Below are 21,020 nucleotides of genomic sequence, written 5' to 3'. Positions count from 1 at the left end.
CCAGCAGACAGGTATGCTATTATGATGAAAATATCTGATGGAGAAAAAGTCAAGACTCAGCCAGCATCAACATCCAGCCCAAGTCCAGGGTCAGGACCAGGACAGTTATTTTGGTTCCAGTAAAGATAGGGTGGAGGTCAGTACCAGCATCCATCTGAGGTCTGGGTCAGCGTCAGCACCAGCTTGGGGTCAGGACTAGAGTCACGTCAGTGCCAGCCGGGGGCAGGGTAGGGTCCAGGATCAGAGTCAGTGTCTGGCTGGGGTCGGAGTCCGTACCAGAGTCTGGCCAAGCTCTGGGGTAGGGGAGTGTCCAAGTTCAGTCCACCCAGGGGCTGGGGTAAGTGCCAATGTCTAGCCACGTTCTGTGGTCAGATCTGGGACCAGAGTCAGCATCCAGGTGGGGTGGGCGGGGATGGGGATCCATGGCCACATCCAGCCCCTTCCAGGAGGGCCTGTGCTTGTGGGAGCTGGCAGCAGCGGGGCCACTCACCGACTGGACGAGCAGGGCTCCCACCTTCTGCTGGGCATGCCAGGTGTGCACGCAGTGCCGAACCTGCTCCAGAAATTGCTCGTGGTGCTCCAGGAGCTCGGGGATCTGGTCGAAGATTTCGTCCACCAGTGCAGGGTCACAGAGCACAGAGTTCTCTGGCTGCTTCAGCGGCTGCATGTAGCCCTGAAGGACCCACAGGGTTGGTGCACACTCCCTCAGAGATGCTGCCCCACCCCACCTACACGGGGCCCCTGTGTGAGTGCACACAGAATCACCCGGGCCTGCAGCTCAACACCCTGCCTTCCACATCTTCCTCTTGAGACCAAGAGCTCCAGGAGGGAGATGGGAAGACCTAAGCTCATGCCCTCATTGCTGAGCCCAGGGCCTGGCACAAAATGGGAGCAAGGATGCTCAGGAGAGGTTTGTTTAATGCGTGAACAAATAGAGCTTGGAATGAGGAAAGCAAGATGGGGCTCCTTGAAAGACCTCCCACCACTAACTCGGCAAAGATTTACTGAGCACTTACTACATACCAGCCACTGCTCTAAGAATTGGGAGACAGCAGTGAATAAGAAAGACCACAATCTCTGTCCTGATAGAGCTTAGGATCTAGTCTGATGAAACACACAAAGTTTTGAAAAAAGATTTTTAAAAAATATCATATTTCATCAAATCTAAAAAATACTTTATTTTATTTTATGGCAAAGTCTTGCTCTGTCACCCAGCCTGGAGTGCAGTGGTGTGATCTCAACTCACTGCAACCTCCACCTCCCGGGTTCAAGTGATTCTCCTGCCTCAGCCTTCTGAGTAGCTGGGATTACAGGTGTGTGCCACCACACTCGGCTAATTTTTTATATTTTTCGTAGAGACAGGGTTTCACCCATGTTGGCCAGGCTGGTCTCGAACTCGTGACCTCAAGTGATCCACCTGCATCGGCCTCCCAAAGTGCTGGGATTACAGGCATGAGCTACTGCACCTGGCCATTATTTTATATTTAAGAAAAACTGGTTGCCAATTAAATTATGATATGCTACCAATTATAGAATGAACCTGATTTAGGGACATTCAAATGTGAAGACCACAAGTCTCAGAACGGGTGATGTGTGGAAATCTCGTAGTTAGTTAAAAGGCGGTAAATGTGGCCGGTCGTGGTGGCTCAAGCCTGTAATCCCAGCACTTTGGGAGACTGAGGCTGGGCAGATCACCTGAGCTCAGGAGTTTGCCACCAGCCTGGGCAACACAGTGAAACCCCGTCTCTACTAAAATACAATAAATTAGCTGGGCATAGCGGTGTGCGCCTGTAGTCCCAGCTACTTGGCAGGCTGAGGCAGGAGAATTGCTTGAACCTGGGAGGTGGAGGTTGCAGTGAGCTGAGATCGTGCCACTGCACTCCAGCTTGAACAGCAAAATAAATAAATAAATAAGGCGACAATGGTGTGAAGATAAAGCAGGAAGGATCATGGGAGATCACAAGACCACATGGGAAGTTACTGGAGGCTCTTAATGACACTCTCCGAATGCTTTTTTACAGATTTCAGATCTGCTGGCCAGTCTGTGACTAAAACTCCAGTTATTTTACGTCAAATCTACATGCAATGATGTTCCCCTAGCTTGAATGGCCCAGCTCAGGGGCCGGTGCGCTTGTGGAGAGGTCGCCCTCTACTGGCCCTACGCTGTAACTGCAGGCTGAGGAAACAGGAGGGTGTTGTTTGAAAAAGCATATGTGATGTTGCAATAACATTTATATTAAACATTTTTTAAAATCTGGCTTGTTTTATAAAACAAGTTTGAGAAAGTAAAGCTCAACAGAATCCTCTCTCTTGGCTGGGGATTCTGAAAAGGCCGGGATGACGGTGAGGAGATAGGCAGGCAGTCTCCTACCCACAGGTGAGCCAGCTCCTGGGCTGGGTCAGGGCCTGCTGCTCCACAAGCAGCAGGAGCAGCAGCTAAACCGCTCACCACAGGGTCCAGGCACCCACACAGAAGTGGGCACACAGCAGGAGGAAAGAACAAACAATGACTGAGAGCCCAATATGGAACCTGGCACAAGCCCCATTTACTCACCAATGCTCAGCCCGCCCAGCAAGCACTCACTGGGCACCTCACTGCACAGACCCCCTGTGGGGCTGACATGTGAATGGTGGGAGGCAGGAAAGAAGCACAATAAATACGTAAATTACTACACAGCACGCTGGAAGACAGTGAGTGCTACACAAAAGAGGAGTAGGATCAGGGTGCCAAGGGGAGGGGGGCTCGTCAGGGTGGTCAGGGAAAGGGGTGTTTGTTAGCTTCGAGTGTTAGAGTTGAAAATAGGCTCAGAGGGTGAGGGTGACGCTGAGGAAGGGGTATAGCCCTAGGACCTAGTTTCAAATCCTCCCTCCTTGTGGCTCCTAACTTCTATTTAACTTCTTCGTTCATTTTGAACACCTGGCCTGCAGGAACAACACTTATCAATTAGTGAGGGCAGTGATCGCTGGAAGTTAACACTGGGACTACAGAGTCCAGTCTCAATTTGAATACCACTGTGTTCCAGGCAGGGTAGACTAGTGGGTGACAGGGAGGACCCAGAGTCACAATGACAGGGTTTTAACCCAGGGTGTGCCACTTCCTAAGTCTGTGACCTTGGACAAGCGGCTTTACTTCTCTGGGTCTCAGTTGCATCATCTGCAAAATGGTGTTTATAGTCAGATTTGTATGAATTAACTCACTGTTCTAAAGCATCCTGAACAGTGCCTGGCACATAGTGGGCACTCAGTAAATGTCAACTAATACCACTCACTAGATGGATGACCCTGGGCAAGTTTCTTAACCTCTCTGAGTCTTCATATGAAGAAGAATATAATATCTACCTCACAAAATTAATACAAAGATTAAATGCAACTTTTTACCATGCTTGCAGAGCCGCAGGCAGTATGCTAAATTATAAACATGTCTCTTTAATTACCTGCACTCAAGGCAGGTCTATTATTATCTCCTCTCTACAGATGAGGAAACTGAGGCAGAGACTGGTTACGTGACATGCTCCGGGTCACACAGCTGGCCAGGAGATGGAGCCAAGTTTGAATGCTGGCGGCTTGGCTCTAGAGTCATGCTCCCGTCCTGGAGTCAGACCTCAGTCCTCCTCCTACACTCCAGGGCTGCCTCCAGGGACGGTCCTCGGGTTCACGTGACACCCTCCTGTCCACCTTCACCTAGCTCACCCAACACTCTAGCTTCCTCCACCTACAGGTCCTGCACCCTTTCCCAAGTGCAGCCCTGGATGGGTCCAGGAGATGTGGTGGAGGCAGAAAGACACGCCCAGGCCCTGTCTGCTCCCAGCTCTCCACTGCTCCTGCCTCCTGCCTGTGAACAGACATGGGTGCCGTCATCACCTTTTGTTTTTTTGTTTTGTTTTGTTTTCTGAGACAGGGTCTCACTCTGTCACCCAGGCTGGAGTACAGTGGCACGATCTCGGCTCACTGCAACCTCCGCCTCCCGGGTTCAAGCTGTACTCCTGCCTCAGCCTCCGGAGGAGCTGGGATTACAGGTGCCTGCCACCATGCCTGGCTGATTTTTGTATTTCTAGTAGAGATGAGGTTTCACCAAGTTGGCCAGGCTGGTCTTGAACTCCTGACCTCAGGTGATCTGCTTGCCTCAGCCTCTCAAACTGCTGGGATTAGAGGTGTGAGCCTCCGCGCCCGGCTCACCTTTAAATCTTCTTGCTGGGAGATAGGTAGATTAGCTACATTTTGCAGGCAAACTTGAGGCTCAGAGAAGGTGAGGTGATTAGGCTAGTATCACCCAATGAGGACGCAAGTGACTTAAACCCTGGACTGTCTGACCCTAATGCCTCCAACTCTCACCTAGGGGATGGCAAGGGACCCCCTCAGGCCCCTGCCATGTCTACTCCTCCTGCCTGGCATTGTGGCTGCATCCCTCCCATGGCTTCCTTGCGTGCACAGTAAAGCCCAGCTCCATACCCAGCAGCCTTCCTTCCTGCAGCCACCCGGCTCTGGTTCCCTGCTGCTCTAGGTTCCTTCCAGCCTCCCGGCCTTTGTCCCTGATGGCTCCCTCTGCGGGGAGCCATCCCTCCGGGCTCTCTCTGCTGAAATCTACCCACCCTTCGGGTCTCAGCTAAATACCCCAACCCCAGGGAAGCCCTCCCTGACCCCCACACCAGGGCAGGCCCCCTTCTGTGTTCTCATCTCCCCATGCACTTTTTAAAAACAATAAACAAACACAATGTATTTTATGGTAAAATATATATAATACAAAATTTACCATTTTAAATGTACAGTTCAATGGTATTAAATACATTCATAATGTGTGACCATCCAGCTCCAAAACTCTTTCTATCCTGTAAAACTGCAACCCTGTACCCATTAAATAGTAACTCCCCATTCCCTCCTTTCTCAGCCTGGCACCCTTTCCCTGGCACCCACCATCCTACCTTCCATCTCTGTTCTGACTACCCCAGGAACCTCATACAAGTGGAATCAGACAGTGCTTGTCCTTTGAGACTGGTTTCTTTCACTTGGCATCATGTCCTCCAGGCTCATCCATGTTGTAGGATGTCAGAATTCCCCTCCTTTTAAGGCGTATTTCTGTTGTGTGTATGTACTCTGTGTGTGCACTTCTGCATCACCATGTGTCACTGTGCGTGATGTCTGGCTGATCACTGTCGGTCTCTGCTATAGCCCGTGAGCTCCAGGAGACAGGCCCGTACCACTAATGCCCCTGCACAGAGAACACTGCCTGGAGCGCAGAAGGGGCTCACCGTGGATTTGTGGAGTGAGTGAATGAATGAATGGTGAGTCAGTGAATGCTCTGGATGTTTCCATACCTTCACCCTTTGCTGTCACTCTGCCCAGCTAGCTTGGGCAAATTCATCCTCAACGGTGACTGCCAGGCCTCACTTCAGCTCAGGTCCACACTCATCCAGCCCCAGGCCATGTGTGCATCCAGGCTGTGGGCCGTCCCAGGTTCATGTCTGAGCCTGAACTCGCCACCTTGCTCCAGTTGTGCTTCTCCCCTGGGCCCCAGCTTTCCAAGGCCAGGAGCTCAGACATTATCTTGGGCTTCCCCACCTTGCCCCCCACATCCAACCAGTTACCATGCCTGGCCTGACCAGTTTACCTCCTGAGTGTCTGTCCCCAGCACTCCCTTCCTGTAACCTCTATCCTTGCCTAATGTCAATGGCTTGACCTCTTCTGCCACCCACCTTCCCAGCTGTCAGACAGATTTCACCAAGCATGAATCAAGCCACACACCTCCCCTGCTCAAAGCCCTTTGCTGATCATCCAGGGACCCTGGCAGAATCTACTCCCTCCAACTGGTGTTCTAGGCCCCCACACTGTGGCCTCCGCCGACTTCGACGGCATCGCTATAGGACCAGCGCCTTGTGCTCTGTGCTGGCCACGTGGACCTCCGAATGTGCCAGGCCTCACTTGGATTTGCAATGTGCCATTCCTGCTGCTGAGAAGACAGGTCTCGGTGGAAGCGAGCACCTCCTCCAGGAAACCTCCCTGACCCCAGGCTTAGCAGGTGCCCCTCGATGTTTCTAGAGTGCCCGTATGCCTGTATACTCCACTACGTCCTCAGCAGGATGGTGAGCTCCTGTGGCAGGGGCTGGGCTCTCTTATTCATCCCTGTGTCTCCTGGACCTGGAACAGGGCCTGCACACAGCAGGTGCTCAACACTAAACTCTAGTCAACTCCTACTTCCCAGTCAGAGAATACAATGGAGGGGGCACATCAGAGGGAGTTCACGGATCTAAGTTCAGGGTCAGCATTGCCAGGGGGACGTGGAAGAACAGTGGGGTAGGGACGCCTGCCCTGGGGTAGCCTGGCCCCTCTGCATTCTCTCCTGCCCAGGAGAAGGCTTCCTCCTTCTCTGGGATAGCCATGTTGGGGGTTCTCCATGGAAAGGCGATGGGTGCCAGGGACATGGCTCTCTGGCCTCAGTCCCTTGTCCATGAAAGGGGTTTGCTCACACCCATCTGACAGCCTCCTAGGCTCAGAAAGGCTGTTCTCAGGGGAGTGGGCCCCGAGCCCCACCTGCATCAGGGTACGCAGCGACTCCACATACGACTGCTCTGTGTCCAGCAGGGTCATGGCCACGTGCTTCCGCATGTCCTGTGGGGACAGGAGCAGAGGGTGAACAGGGGTCTTGTTGCCCCCAGACCCCATCACCTGTAGCCATGTGGTGCCCAGAGAACCCATCCACACCCTCTCCCTGCCCTCCTGCCCCTTCCCTCCTGCCACCCAGGGCTCCCGGCTATTCCCCTGAGGCCCCCACAGGCCCTCCACTCTGCCAGTTGCTCAGCTGCTCCCCCTGCCCCCCACTTACACCTCAAACACGTGGCCTCATGCAGTTAGGCCGTCACTCCTCTGCTGCTGCCCCATCCACCCACTTCTTGGCTCCTCTGCCGGGCTATTGAAAAAGGTTCTTTAAAAAAATCAATAACCTTTCACATTTGCAAAGAACAATGACTCCAGGCCAGCACCCACTCCAGCTGCCAACTCTGAAGACCCCACTTTCAGGCTCAGCGCTATGGGGACATGCCCACCAGGCTGGGCTGCCCAGCATCCCTAAGAGTAGAAACCATCACCCTGCTACAGAGGAAGACACTGTGGACCAGAGAGGGGAAGTCAGTGCTGAAAGTCACACAGCTGGGCAGTATCAGGGTTCAGCCAGTCTCAGATAAGGCTGGATCCCAATTCTGTCATTTAAAAATGTTAACTAAGCACTCCTATGCGCTAGGCACTGTTCTAAGCATGACATATTATTCAATAATCCTGGCCACCCTGTGAGGTAGATGTTATTATTCTCTTCACGTTAAGGAGGGGAAAAAGGAAACCCAGACACCGATGCCTCCATCCTATGGATCTGATGACCTGAATTACTGAGTTCCCAAGGGTTCATACAGTCTCTGCACCCACACCCCCAGGCACACGGTGCTCATCCCTGTCTGGGGGGCCTTCTTTGCGTTCAGCCCCTGGGACTGAACTTACCTGCTGCTCCTCTCCACCAGTCCCTACACCTCTACCCCCACATCCCTATCTCCAGGAAGCCTTCCCAGATAGCACCAGCCCCAACAACTTCCCTTCTCTGGCAGAGACTCCACTCTAAGCCCTAGACCCCTACACTCCACTCCTGACCCCTCTAAGGCCCTAGAGTGATCCTGGGCAAGGCCCCTAACTCCTCTAGGCTCCAGATCGCTCGGTTCTTCTCCTCTCTCCACTCCCCTCCTAAGTCTCGGCTTGGCCTGAGCACTTAGGACCCTACCTCGGGCTCCTGCCATCAAGGCCTGCTGGTTCGAGCAGGTGCTGTGCAGATGGCAAAGCCAGGGTGTCCATGTCTGTGGCATCCCTCCAGCCTTCACCTCTAGTCCCTCAGGGTAGGGACTCAACCAGTGGGGCTGTGCTGGTCACTGCTATGCCCAGGGCCCATGTCTTAGTGGACCTGAGCCCAGGCCTGTCCAGCTTGCTTGACCCAGCCACTGCTCCCCCTCTGCTTGTGGCACGCCCACTTCAGATCTCTTGCCCTCTGACCAGGGACTCAGGGGCAACACCTGTCCCCACAGTGTCCTATAATGAAGCACACTCAGAAAAGTGAGCTCCCATGCTAGGAACTCAGTGGTGGGGGTGTGAAGGACATCCCTTGGGGCAGGGAGGAAGGGGGGCTGGCTCTCCCCATCCTTACCAGCCCACCATTGCCAGCCCTGGGCTCTGACAGGTGGGAAGGCACCTCAGAGCCTCCGGAAACAGCAGACCAGAGCCTCAGAGGCTCTGGAGACAAGCAGACCATCTATCCTTGGTACTCCTGTGACCTCTAAAAAACCAGGGCAGCTTCCAGAAGGAGGCAGTGGGAGCAAGGCTCACTGTATGATGGAGAGCTTGGGAGAGTGTGGGGGGCCAGGAAGGCCTCCCGAGGACAGGCCCAGATGCTTAATCCTGCCCTACCCCACTCCAGGGACATCTCAGCACCCCACAGACATGGCCTTGCTTCAGCCTCACACTCAGCTCTGTGACACAGGTGTTCCCATTTCCACTGCACAGGTGAAGGGCCACATCAGAGAGGTGACATGACTTGTCCAAGATCACACAGCCAGTGAGTGGCAAAGCAAGGACCAGAGTCTCTTCAGCCACCCCATGACTCTCAGGGCTCCAGTCCCTGGAGTTCTCGCCCAGACTAACTGGGCAGCCACAGGCCACAGGTCCCCAGCACTGCCCTTACTGGCTGTGTGACTGTGGTGTCACCTAACGGTGGCTGTGTGACTGTGGTGTCACCTAACGGCCCTGTTTTCACATTCTCTTCCATGAAATGGAGCAAATAACCCCTCTCTCCCATCATCATGAAGGCAAAGGCGGCAGTGAGTGGAGCAGCTCTGTCCGTCACCGTGAAGGCAAAGGCGGCAGTGAGTGGAGCAGCTCTGTCCACACACAGCAGGTCACCAGTGTCCACCCTTCCTCCACCTCAGTGAGACGGCATAGGGAGCTCCCTGACAGCAGGGCCAGGCCAGGTGCGGCCCTGGGCCTCTCAGCCACCCTCCCCCGCCCACACCACGGCCCCATCAGGCCCAGCGGGCACTACGATGGTCATGGTCAGGGAGGCTTGCCCTGAGAGGCAGGGCTGGTGCTGGGCCTGATGCCAGGAGGCTGGGGTGACACGGGGAGGCTGACGCTGCAATGCCCGCCTCTCCCAGCCTCCTCCCTGCGGCAGAGCACAGTGGCCTGTCACTCAGCTGTCAGGTAAAGACACGGAAAACAAGGCCAGCTCCCTGTCACTGCGTGAGCAGCCCTCCACACGTGCCCAGACACGGGTGTAGTGTGCGGGGGTTGCGGGGGGTGGACAGGGGAGGCAGGAGGCAGACAGCGCAGCTGTCAGCCTGAACAGCAGGCCCACCTGTTCTGGGCGGGACAGCCCTGCAGGCCCAGCCTTCCCACAGCGCCCCTCATCCCTCACCAGTCCCATCCCCAGACCTTTGCTACACCAGGCACTGTGGGCACTGGGGGATACAGCAGGAAGCCAGAGGGGGCCACTCCTGGGATGACTGGGGCATCACAACCCAAAGACTAAAACCCTGATGGGCACAGTGTGAAGACAGACACGCACACAGAGACGCCATAAAGGCAAGCCGCCCCACACAGAAATAAAAAACACAGCCAGGTCACGCAGCTGAGAACCAGGCCCGCCAGCCCAGAGACTTGAGGTTGTGGAGAGACACAACACAGCACGGGGAGGGGACAGAACTATAGCCCCCAGTGGGGCCGGGAGCATGGCACAGAGTCCAGGCCCAGAGATACACAAAGACCGGGAAATAGCCCCAAGACGCCTCCCCTCCCCTGGAGGGGTAGGCACACCTAGCGAGAACGGGAACGCTGCTGTTCCCACCGCAGCATGACTCCTCCAAGGACCAGCAGGCCCAGCGGCAGGGGGAGGATGGCAGTGGGGGAGCAAAACTGACTCTACCTTCCAGCACACAGATACACCAGGGCCACCTCAAGCCTAAGAGGAGGGCTGGGAAAACCTCTCCTTCCTGAGCCTGTGGAACCAGGATACCACTGGCGACAGCCTCGGCTTCTATAGGCACCCATTCTGCAAGCCGAGTGCCACCAGGCCTTGACCCTCAGCACCCTGCCAGCCACACCACCACCTGCCAGGGTTCCTCACCCTCAATCTCCCGGTCTCCATCTCCGGTCACAGAGAGCCCCTGCGCCCCATGCCTCCCCTCCTCCCACCGTCTCCTGGGTTGGCTCCTGGGTCGGCTGAGTTCTAGGCCGTGGCCCAGGTCCCTGGCTGCCCCTTCCCCTGCCCGTACCTGGGCCTCCCCAGGATCCTCGGCGTCAGTGCTGCTGCCCCCGGTGGGCTCCCCGGAGGCGGCGGCTGGGCCCAGATCGCGCATGTCTTCCAGCGCGATGGTGAACTGGGCCAGGGTCTTCACCATCTGCAGCATGCGGCCGGCCCGCCGCAGGGGCGGGGGCGCCGGGGTGGCGGTGGGGGCGGGGGCGGGGGTCGGCGCAGAGTCGGGGGCCCCTTCCCACTCTCGCTCCCTAGGGCCTCAGCCCGGCCGCGGCGGCAGTTGCAGTGGCGGTCGCAGTGGTCAGTTCCAGCGCCGATCTGAGCGCGGCTGCCGGGCCGGCGGCGGCGCTGTTGCCTCCTCCGCGCTGGGAGTGCGCCCGGCGAGCCAGGCGCGCGCGGCGCAGCTGTGGGGAGGAGGGTTCCCGCCCTCTCCGCGCCGCCCCATCTACCCCAGCACGCTCTGGGCTGCCCTCGCACCCGCCCCTTCCCCCACGCAGCGGCGTCCGCTCACGGACCCATCCCCCGCCCCAGGACACAAGTCGGCGCACAGCCGTGGACAATGCGGCGACATGTACTTTCCGTCCACACCTGTACCCAGCGCGGGCACACGCTGAACGCAGCTTCCCACCGAGGAGCCACGGAGCACGGGACACACACAGGGGCACGAACACACCTACAGGGAACAGGCCACGCTCATGGAAACCTGCCTCAGGCCTGGACCCGTATGCACAAGGGGGTCAGGCCAAGTGCACCCACATCAACACAGTCCCTTACAGACCTTAACCTTGACACACACGAACATGATCCATCCTTGCGCCCAGACAAGTGCTTTTGTGTTTACATAACTATTGTCAGGCAGAAACAGGCACATGTGTCCAGGCTTGGACATTTAGAGATGTGCACACATACACATCCCTGGTCTTCCACCCCAGGGAGGAGCTCTTGGGCCTGAAGGAGGGCAGTTATCACTCAAAGGACCCACCTTGAATCATCCCTACCCCTGCCCCGACCCAGCTTGGCCTGTGTCCTGTACCTGGGACCATCTTGGAGGGTTCCAGTCCTGTCCCTATCCAACCCCCCCACCCCTAGACTGTGCTCCCATCCCTAGACTGTGCACCCCTAGACTGTCTCCAAGCAGGATCCTCACAAGCTGCTGCTTCAAAGCCCAGAGTGACGGCAGAACCTACCCCAGACTCAATTTGGACTGAGGGGTGGCGGCGAGCAACCTGCTTTTGCACCAGCTCCCACCCGGCAAGATGTGGGGGCTCTGAAGCACCCTGCAGCTGTGCCTGAGCCCTGGCCGACTTCATGCCTTTTAGTGTGCTGCACGCTCCCACGCTCACCAAGCCCCCAGCTGACTCCCTCTCCCAAACCTGGTTTCCCCTGAGTTTCCTGCACAGTAGACATCCTGACCCCATCGATCAAGCCAGGCCCATCTGTCCCCACGTCTCATCTCCTTGCTCAATGTGCTCCAGCCACTTCTGTTTTAACTTCCAGAAATTGACCATGCTCTCTCCTGCCTCAGGGTCTTAGCCCATGCCTTTTCCCTCTCCTCGTAATGCTTTTTTCTTTTCCTTTAAGACCAGCTTCAGGCGGGCGCGGTGGCTCACACCTGTAATCCCAGCACTTTGGGAGGCTGAGAAGGGCACATCACCTGAGGTTGGGAGTTCGAGACCAGCCTGACCAATATGGAGAAACCCCATTTCTATTTTTAAAAAAATTACAAAATTAGCCAGGTGTGGTGGCGCATGCCTGTAATCCCAGCTACTCGGGAGGCTGAGGCAGGAGAATAGCTTGAACCCGGGAGGCAGAGGTTGAGATGAGCTGAGGTTGCAGTGAACTGAGGTCGCGACATTGCACTCCAGCCTAGCAACAAGAGCGAAACGCCGTCTCAAAAAGAAAAAAGACCAGTTTTAGTGCAAATGCCACCTCCTCAGGGAAGTCCAGGGAAGCCCTCCCTGATCCTCAGATTAGGTCATGTGCATCTAATTTCTGCTCTTAAAGGCTCTCATTTTTCCTTACCTTAACCATGTATTGCAGTTCGTAAATATACATTTAAGCAATTACTAGATTGAGGCCCGTCTCCTCCCAGGAGACTATAGGCTTCCTGAGGGCAGCGTCCTTGTCCCTTTTATAAGCCAGGGCACTGTGCACACAGTACAGGCTGGCTTACTAAGCCCCCAATAGCTCTTCCTCCTCCCTTCTCCCCACATGCCCAGCAGTTACTGACTGAGAGGCACACCAGCCTGAACAGCTCTCTGCCTCTTACCCTCCCAGCTGGATGGATTGTGGGCTTCTCTGCGGATGGAGCCTGCTCCTCCTTTTCCTCCTCCCGGGGCTGGGCATGCAGGGGGTCTGGAACAGCCAGACCAATTGACTGAATGGTGGCTTGAAAGGGAGGATGGACAGGCCTATGATCCAGTCCAGACATCCAGGTCCCACAGCACATGCAGAGTGGTGGTTTGAAGGCCCCATCCCTGGCTCATTGCTTGGTCACTGAGGATTCCTAACCCACATCTGGCTTTCTCTCAGGGCACCTCGTCCCCGATCTGACCCTCTCAAGCTACACGACCCTGGGCATCAGCTTCCTCTGAGTGGCTGAGAGGCAGTGTGTGGTTCAGAATTCAGAGAGGTGCATCCATTCCCTCACTAGCTTCAGTGGGATGGGCCCTGAAGAGATCAGTCCACCCTTGTTGGCCTCCAGGGGCTACCAGACAACACAGGGCTTTTCTCATAGGGCTCAGCAGAGGGAGTCACTGCTACTTGAGGGGAAGGTTTTCAGGGAGGGCTTCCTGAAGGAGGCATGGCATGAACAAGGTCCTGAGGTCAAGAGATCCACAGGCATATGGGTGCCCAGAAGGCAGAGTTCACTGACAGGCCCTATCCCCAAGAAGGGGGCGGGACTTGGTGCCAAAGCACTGCTTGCTGCTGCTGCTTCATTAAGGATGGCTAATTAGATCCAAGCCTGTTGTCTTGGCAATGGAGTGGGGCTGGTGGGTCGGGGAGATGAAATGAAGCAAAGAGAAGGAACAGGAGCACATGGGTCGGTCGCTGAGGCAGGGTTTCCGGGGAGGGCCCCATAACAGCACAGGCATCAGAGCCCTTCAGGATGAGGTCAGCTGGGGTGGGGGCTGAGAGCACCAGGCGGGCCACAGTACCCCTATGCTGGTTGGTTCTGCTGTTGTTCCTCTAAGCTCCTGTTCTGAGTGCTGATTTTATTTTCCTTTGGGGTATGTGCAGTTGTATAGAATGAGTATGGCTCAGAAGAGTTTCTGTAAGTGTACAAAGTGCTTGGTGAAGGCCTACCCAGCCCTCCTCTCCATACCCCACACCCCACCATAAACACCTCTTCTCCCATGAAAGAGCCACACTCTCACCTGCTTCTTAGTCAGGGAAGGCAAGACAAAGATGGGGAAAAAGGGCTCTGCTCTACAAGAGTACCACCCCACTCCAGGAGAGGCAGGCTGGGGGTCCCAGCTCTGTGGGACCACCTTTCTACAGCCTTGGGGAGCACCTAACCCTCCCTACTTCTGCCCAATCTGCTGACAACTTCCCCATCTCTGAGGGAATCCCAATACCCTGACTACCCGCCTCTGGACACACCACCCAGTCTGAGCCCACCCACACCTCCTGCATCTGGGCACTGTCCAGCTGGGGGCCACCTGGTCCTCCAGCTGGTGCTGGACCAAATGGGACCAATGATGAGAAAGGCTAGACGTAGGGACGAACAAACAAATGGACAGATAACCAGTAATGACTGAATAAATGAAAGGATGAAGGGATGGAATCATGATAAGATGAATAAATAATAAATTAATGGATGAACAGATCAATGACAGTCATGAATACATGAATGAATGCACAGATACATGGCTTAATGGATGAGTAATCAATTGTATTTTTATTTTATTCATTAGTTGATTAGTTCAATAAATACTTATAGAGAACCTACTAGATACCAAGCACTGTGCTGGGAATTTAAAGGTAAGGAAAGAGGTCTGTGCCCTACTGGGCACCACAGTCTACACAGGAAGACAGGAACTGAGAAAGAAATGGCAAACATGATGCAGGTGGTGAAGGAGAAATGCCGGTTCTGGGACAGCAGGCCTCATCAGGCTCCTGGGGGTGGAGGCACAACCCTATTAAATCTTTGTCAAGAGAGTGCCTGGGCCCCAGAGCTGCCCAAACTGGAACACTGGGAACCCCATAATCTCAGAATTGCCACACCACTAATGCTGTTTGGACAATTCTCAGGGGCCAGGCACCCCACCATCGCTTTACACATCCTGGCTCCTTTAATCCCCATAGCAGCCTCACATCAATAACTCTATTATTATTACTCTCCCTTCTTACAAACTAGGAAACTGAGGCTCAGAGAAGTCACCTGGCTGGTAACAGGTAGAACCCAGTTCTACCAGCCACCTCTAGGGCCCAGGCTCCTAAACTCCATCCTCTCCCCAGTGGGGAGAGCCCCACTCCACCTCCCCTGGCCTGGTGCACACAGCTGGGCTCCCCCGACCCCCACCTCCCTGGTGCGGTGGTTGCCTTTCTTCAGCCTCCTTTGTTACAAGATAGTGACTATGAACAGATTCTCCTGAAGGTTTAGGTGGTAAACAAAATGCCATCCACAGGCAATGCTAGAGTCAAAGAAGATCCTCTTCCCTGGGAACTCGGCCCTGGCGAATGGCCCAGACAGACTGTCTGATGCTCCTGACCCCACCAAAGTCCATAAGCATAGGTTTGGTACGGGATGTTCCCAACCTAATGGGCTATCCATTTCCCTGACAGCCGCTGCCTTCCTCAGGTGCTTAGTTCATCAAGGAGATGAAAGTTCCAAAAGAGGGACTTTTTGGTGTAGAGAGATTAAGAGCTCTCTAGAGCCAGAGAGCTCAAGCCCAAATCCTGGCTCGGCCACTTACTGGGGAAGTGACCTTGGGCAAGACACTTCACTTCTTGGGGCCTCAGTCTCTCCATCTGTTCCTGTTTGAGGACTCTGTCTTCTTCTTCCCATCCTCCTACCTTCTCTCCTCTCCTCCCTTCCCCTGCCTCCCCCTGGTCAGGTCCTGTTCCCTAGAGACCCTCCCTTCTGGAAGGAGGAGCCTCTCAAGGCTCCACAGAGTTCCCAGGCCTCCCAGGCAGCTAGAAGGGAAGTGTCCAAGCCACAGGGCTCCCTGGGGACTGGCTGCTCAGGGTGGGCTCCATAATTCTGGGGAATGTGCTTTGGGAATGGGAAGGAGAGCTCCTTAGAGCCTCAGGATCTTCCTGCTATGGGGACACTGCCCTGCTTAGGTGGGTCTGTGTATGCAGCTAGGGTGGGATTACGAGTGACATGACCTGTGTCCTCTCTGTGTGGACTCCTCTGTGTGTCTGTGTGCACTCCTGTTGGGGTCTTCTGTGGACATGTGACTGCACAACTGGTGAGTGTGATGGTCCATAGGGTTCAATAGCAGAGACAGAAAGTGAAGGGGTCACTTCAATAATAATAAAAAATAGCTGGACATGGTAGTTCATGCCTGTAATCCCAGCACTTTGGGAGGCTGAAGCAGGAGAATCACTTGATCCCAGGAGTTCGAGACCAGCCTGGACAACACAGGGAGCCTAATCTCTACAAAAAATACAAAAAATAGCCAGACCTGGTGGCACACACCTGTGGTCCCAGCTACACGGGAGGCTGAAATAGGAGGATCACTTGAGCCCTGGGATGCTAAGGCTGCAATGAGCTGTTTTCCTCATCATCATCTCCGGTGGGTGTGGTAGATTGTATATTTTGAAGATAGCTATCATCTCATATGCTTTTTTTTTTCTTGAGAAAGGGTCTCACTCTGTCACCCAGGCTGGAGTGTAGTGGTGTGACAGCTCACTGCAACCTCAAACTCCTGGGCTCAAGCGATCCTCCTGCCTCGGCATCCTAAGTGGTGGGGGTACAGGCACCACCATGCCCAGCTAATTTAAAAAGATTTTTTAGATTAAGTCTTGCTATGTTACCCAACCTAGTCTCACACTCCTGGGCTCAAGCAATCTTCCTGCCTCGGCCTCCCAAAGTGCTAGGATTATAGGCATGAGCCACTGCGCCTGGCTCACATGCTCTTCTTACAATGTGGTATTGACTCTTCCCACAGAGTGAGGAGGTCCAGGTCCCCTCCCTTTGAAGCTGGGTAGAGCTTTGTGACTGCCTTGACCACAGAGCACAGCAGAAATGATACTATGTGACATCCAAAGCTAGGTCATAAAAATGCCATGTGCTTCCATCTTGCTCTCTTGGCTTACTCATTCTTGAAACACAGCCTCCACGTTGTGGGGAAGCCCAGACCACATGCAGGGGCCATGTATAGGTATGCCAGCTGACAGGCCAGATGAGATCCAGCCAAATGCCAGCATTCATCACCAATCTGTGAGTGAGGATGACTTCAATTCCAGCCCAGCACTATCTGACCACACTGCATGACCCTCAGTGAGAAGTGCCTAGCTGAGGAAACTGAGGATCAGGGAGGTGGAAGAGCCACAGTCACACAGGCAGTGAGTGGAAGAGATGGACTGTGAACCCAGAGTCCTTCATATGCTGACAGGAGAAATGAAGGAAGGGGATGATTTCTGCACAGGCTAGATTTCATCTATTGCCCCAGAGGGGTCGAGTTGGGACTCCAACCTCACCACTCCTTCCAGAAACTGTCCCCGCTGGCTGATAGGAGGATGGAGGTGGTAGCCTTCACTCCTTATGCTAGGACTCAGGCCCGACTTCTAGCTGCTGAACCTTGCTAGTGCACTCTTAGCCCAGAAGGGACCCCCCTACCCACTGCGCTCCCAGCCCCTTCCTAGACCTCTGGGAATGAGGCGTGCTCGCTGTATCCTTGGTGGGAGCTCATGTCTACAGCTGGCTAATGTTTAGTGAGGTGCTGTTTCTCATGTATTATCTCATTTAGTCCTCACACCAGTCCTCTGAGTTACGTATTCCTGTTATGGCCATTTTACAGATGAGGAAACAAAGGCTCCAGGAAGCGAAGCAACTTGCCTGAGGTTATGAAGTCAGGATGTGGCAAAGCTGGGATTTGACCCCAAGTAACTGACATATCAGAGAAGCTGAGTGACCCCACCAGGGTCACAGAGCGCATTAACAAGGAGTCAAGCCAAGTCCAGAGCACCTTGAATAAGGAAGTGGGAGGCTGTATTCTCTTCCATGGATGGCTGGGAGTTAGATGGAAATAGGACGGTCTCAATGTCTGCTCCCTGCTTTCCACAACCAGAAGATCCATAAAAGCAGAGTCTAGGTCTCTTGACATACAGTAGGGGCACAATACTTATCTATTGACTGTCTTGCTTTGCAACTTTAGCCATATTCCTCTCCACTCTGGGATTCAGTTTCTTCTTCTGGGCAAAAATGGGGGAGGAGGGAAGGTGCAGATGGATTCTGAATTCCCCACCAGGCTTCCTGGCAGAGGTGGTGGGGCTGAGGTCCTGCTCAGAGGTGGAGGATGGACAGCTTGACCCTCCTCCCTGATTTCAGGCTTCAGGATTAAGCCTATAGCTCCAGTGAGGAAGCTGAAGACCCAAGAACTGCACTTCCACCAGAGGCCCACAGGTGGCAGCAGAGGCCAACATGGCAGGGGCTGTGGTGCATGTGGTTTGAATTTAACTCGTTTTTTTTTTTTTTTTTTTTCTTTTTTTAATGTGGGGGTTTTTTTCCCCTTCTTTCTTCTCTGAGATCCGCCTCTCTCCCTCCCAATTTCAAGAAGATACAGCTGGACCTTCCAGGCTGGGAAGGAAAAGTTTCTTAACATCATGGATAATATCGGGAAGCAAGAGGTGGGGCTTGAGGGGTAGATGGATAGACAGACCCCCAACATATGTGAAAAACATCTTAGAAGCTCAGAAGCTCTAAATGCAATCATCCTCTCAGCCCAAGAGGCTGGGACTGTCACCCCCATTTTACAGGCAGAGAAACCAGAACCCAGATCTTCTGGGTCCCACATCTGAGTGTGAAGGAGGGGGAGGTTGCCCTACCCTTGGCAGTCGAGGAGGACCCCACTGGGAATCCCATGAGGCCTTAGGGTAGGTAGGACTTACCTACCTTGCCTATCTGGCCACTCCTGCTTTAGGGCTCCCAGGAAATGCACCCACCTTCCCCTATGCACACTTCTGCCTACGTACTGACCTGGCCTGTGGTCACAGCCCTGGCTTAAAACCTGTGAATGAGATGACCTCCAGGGGCCTTCCTCTCCCTGCTCTAAAAGTTATTTCATTCAAAATGTCTAAACGTGGCTCAGCACTGGACCAGTGCTCAGGGAATCAGGCCCGTGTGGCCCAGCACCACCACCGTTCAGCCTCTGATTCCTGACCTGCACAGAGCCCTGGAAAGCAGGGCTCCCTTCCCTCTCCTCCACCCAGTTCCCCAGCCTGCAGGGAGGCTGGGATCGTGGGAACGGAAGTTATCCAGGGTCTGTTTCCAGCCCCTCTTGTTCCCTCCCTCCCTCAGACCCAGGAGCAGGGAGAAGGGCTGCAGTCGTGTGTTGTCGGTGGGATGGGGTGTCCTGCCTCTGGCGCAGAAGATGACTCACTGGGCTGTGGGCCAGGCACCCTGGGAAAGGCCAGGCCAGGCCAGCCTCAGCCGGAGCCCCAAGGAGCTGAGGCAGGAAGGAGGGGGCCAGGGCCTGCCTTGGCTGAAGATAAATCCTGGGAGCTCTTGAAGCCCCACAGCCAAAAGAGGCTGTCTTCCCCACTTACCACAGTGCCACCAGAGACCTAGGGAAGCCTGAGGTGCAATCAGCCCCCAGTAGCCTACACATGTGACCTCCCAGCCTCTCCTCTAGCCAGGCTGGTCTCTTCACCACTGTCCACCCCCAGCCTCCTCCCCACTTCTCCACCTTTGTGTAGACTGCTCCTCTGCCTGGGCTGCCCTCCTTGCTCTTGGTCCTGTTTAAACACCATCTAACTTTTACGCTCTGCCTCTTCCCGGAAGTTAATCTTTTAAGTCCTCCACCCTCCATGACCTATCCCTGCTATAGACCAAGGGCACTGATCAAACTGCCTGGTGCTAATTCCCCAATCAGCAGCCTCCTTTTTGGCATATTGAAAGACCTACTATGTGCCAGACTTGCACTCAGGCAAGCTGCCCAGGTACTAAGGGACATATAACAAAGTCTGTGAGCTCCAAAATGGAGGGCGCACTTCTGCCTTGTTCCAGCAGCTTCCATGCCTACAACAGAGGCTGGCCTACAGTAAGTACTCAGTTCACATTTGTGAATTTGTGGATGAATGAAAGCAAGTATCAGTGTAATGACTGTGCACTGATTAGTTTAGAATATCCATGTTCAATCCTCTCTTGAAGGAGGGAGGCAGAGAAGGGACCATTTCTATGCATTTGATATATGGGCACTGAGGCTCAAAGAGGAAACGTCTCATGATCCCCAGGGTGGCAGACAGTCAGCTGAGCTAGAATCAGACCAGAGACCAGGCCTCTGGAGCTCTTCCACTGTAGCTTGTCCAGATAGGCCCAACCAGCTGGGTTGCACTGTGGCCCCTACCTCCTCTACTCCCACCCTGTTCCAGGACCCAGGTGACATTCTGGGGGGAGAGTAAGTTCCACCCATCAGTCAGTCACTCCAGCCCTGACCCTGGGGACCCTGGCATAACCCAGAACCAAGGGAAGCCCCCTCCCATCACACCAGGCAAGCATAGGGTGGTCAGGATGCCCAGGGGCAGTGATCATGCCCGTTCAACGATCCCTCCATCCTAGCCTCTGGAAGAAGTGGTCTCTGCCTCTGGCTGACCAACAGCAGCTTGGGCTTTTAGGCCTCACTGAATTTATCCACCAATGGTGACCAGCCCTAATGCCTGGACAGCCATAGTCACACGTGTGTGTGTGTGTACATGTGTGTGTGTATGCGCGCACGCATGTGCAGTGATTAAGATTCACAGCTCAAGGTCAGCCTAAGCCAAACCCAGGGCATACTCTCCTGAGGCCCAGGACAAGGCCACCACTGCCAGGAAGTTTTTCTGGTAGCACAGACCTGCCCACTCCCCTTCCTCTGAACTTCTGGAGTTTTGGCCTTCAAAACTCAGGGTCTTTCTAGTCTTGTCATGATTATTGGCAATAAGTGGCACCTCCCAGTACCTCAGAGTTTACAAAACACTTCCAGGGCCTAATTTCATGAGCTCTTCTGTGGGTAGAGCAAGGCTCAGTGAGAAGCCATGCGTGCTCGGGTTCTCAAGACAAAGGTTGGTGGGGCCGGGGCTCAAATCTCAGTGCTGGCACTGATCTGCTGTGGGACTGTGAGCAAGTTACACAACCTGGCTGGGCCTGAGGACAGGAAGAGAGCAAAAGCATAAACCAGGAGGAGAAGATCTCCTGAGGGATTCTTCTGTGCTGCTTACTAAGTGCTCTGCAGGTATTATTTTAACCTCACAATAAGCCTCCTGGGTAGGCCCCATTATTACCCTGTTATACAGAAGATGATGATGAGGCATAGTTAAGTACCTTGCTCATAAGTTAAGTACCTTGCTCAAGGTCTCTCAAGCGGATGGGATTCCCGCCCCCAGGGACCCCAGAAAGAAGAGGTGTGGGGTTATCTAGGAACCAGGAGAGAGGAGCACCTTCTAGCCTAATAGAGTGACTCCGGGAGCGGCCCAGGCTCCCAGCATGAGGAGGACGCCCACTCGACCTTTTCCACAGCAGGGAAAACTGGTGGCAACCTCAAAGTCCAACCACAGGAAGGCCCAGAGATTCATGCACTTACTGAAATCTTTGAAATGC

General features: G+C 54.4%; 1 protein-coding gene across 1 annotated transcript in view; it reads right to left on the bottom strand.

Annotated features, from left to right (window-relative positions):
• LOC105468717 (Rho guanine nucleotide exchange factor 17) overlaps positions 1 to 21,020 on the bottom strand; it is a 61,154-nt gene that overhangs the window by 15,563 nt on the left and 24,571 nt on the right. The window contains exons 2-3 of the mRNA XM_011719017.3: positions 6,526 to 6,603; positions 491 to 673 (exon numbers count right to left, since the gene is read on the bottom strand). Of these exons, the coding sequence (XP_011717319.2) occupies positions 491 to 673; positions 6,526 to 6,603 (261 nt within the window). The remainder of the gene's footprint in view (positions 1 to 490; positions 674 to 6,525; positions 6,604 to 21,020) is intronic.

Source organism: Macaca nemestrina, chromosome 12 (assembly GCF_043159975.1).
Source record: "Macaca nemestrina isolate mMacNem1 chromosome 12, mMacNem.hap1, whole genome shotgun sequence".
Classification (NCBI taxonomy): domain Eukaryota; kingdom Metazoa; phylum Chordata; class Mammalia; order Primates; family Cercopithecidae; genus Macaca; species Macaca nemestrina.
This window is presented reverse-complemented; position numbering and strand designations above follow the sequence as displayed.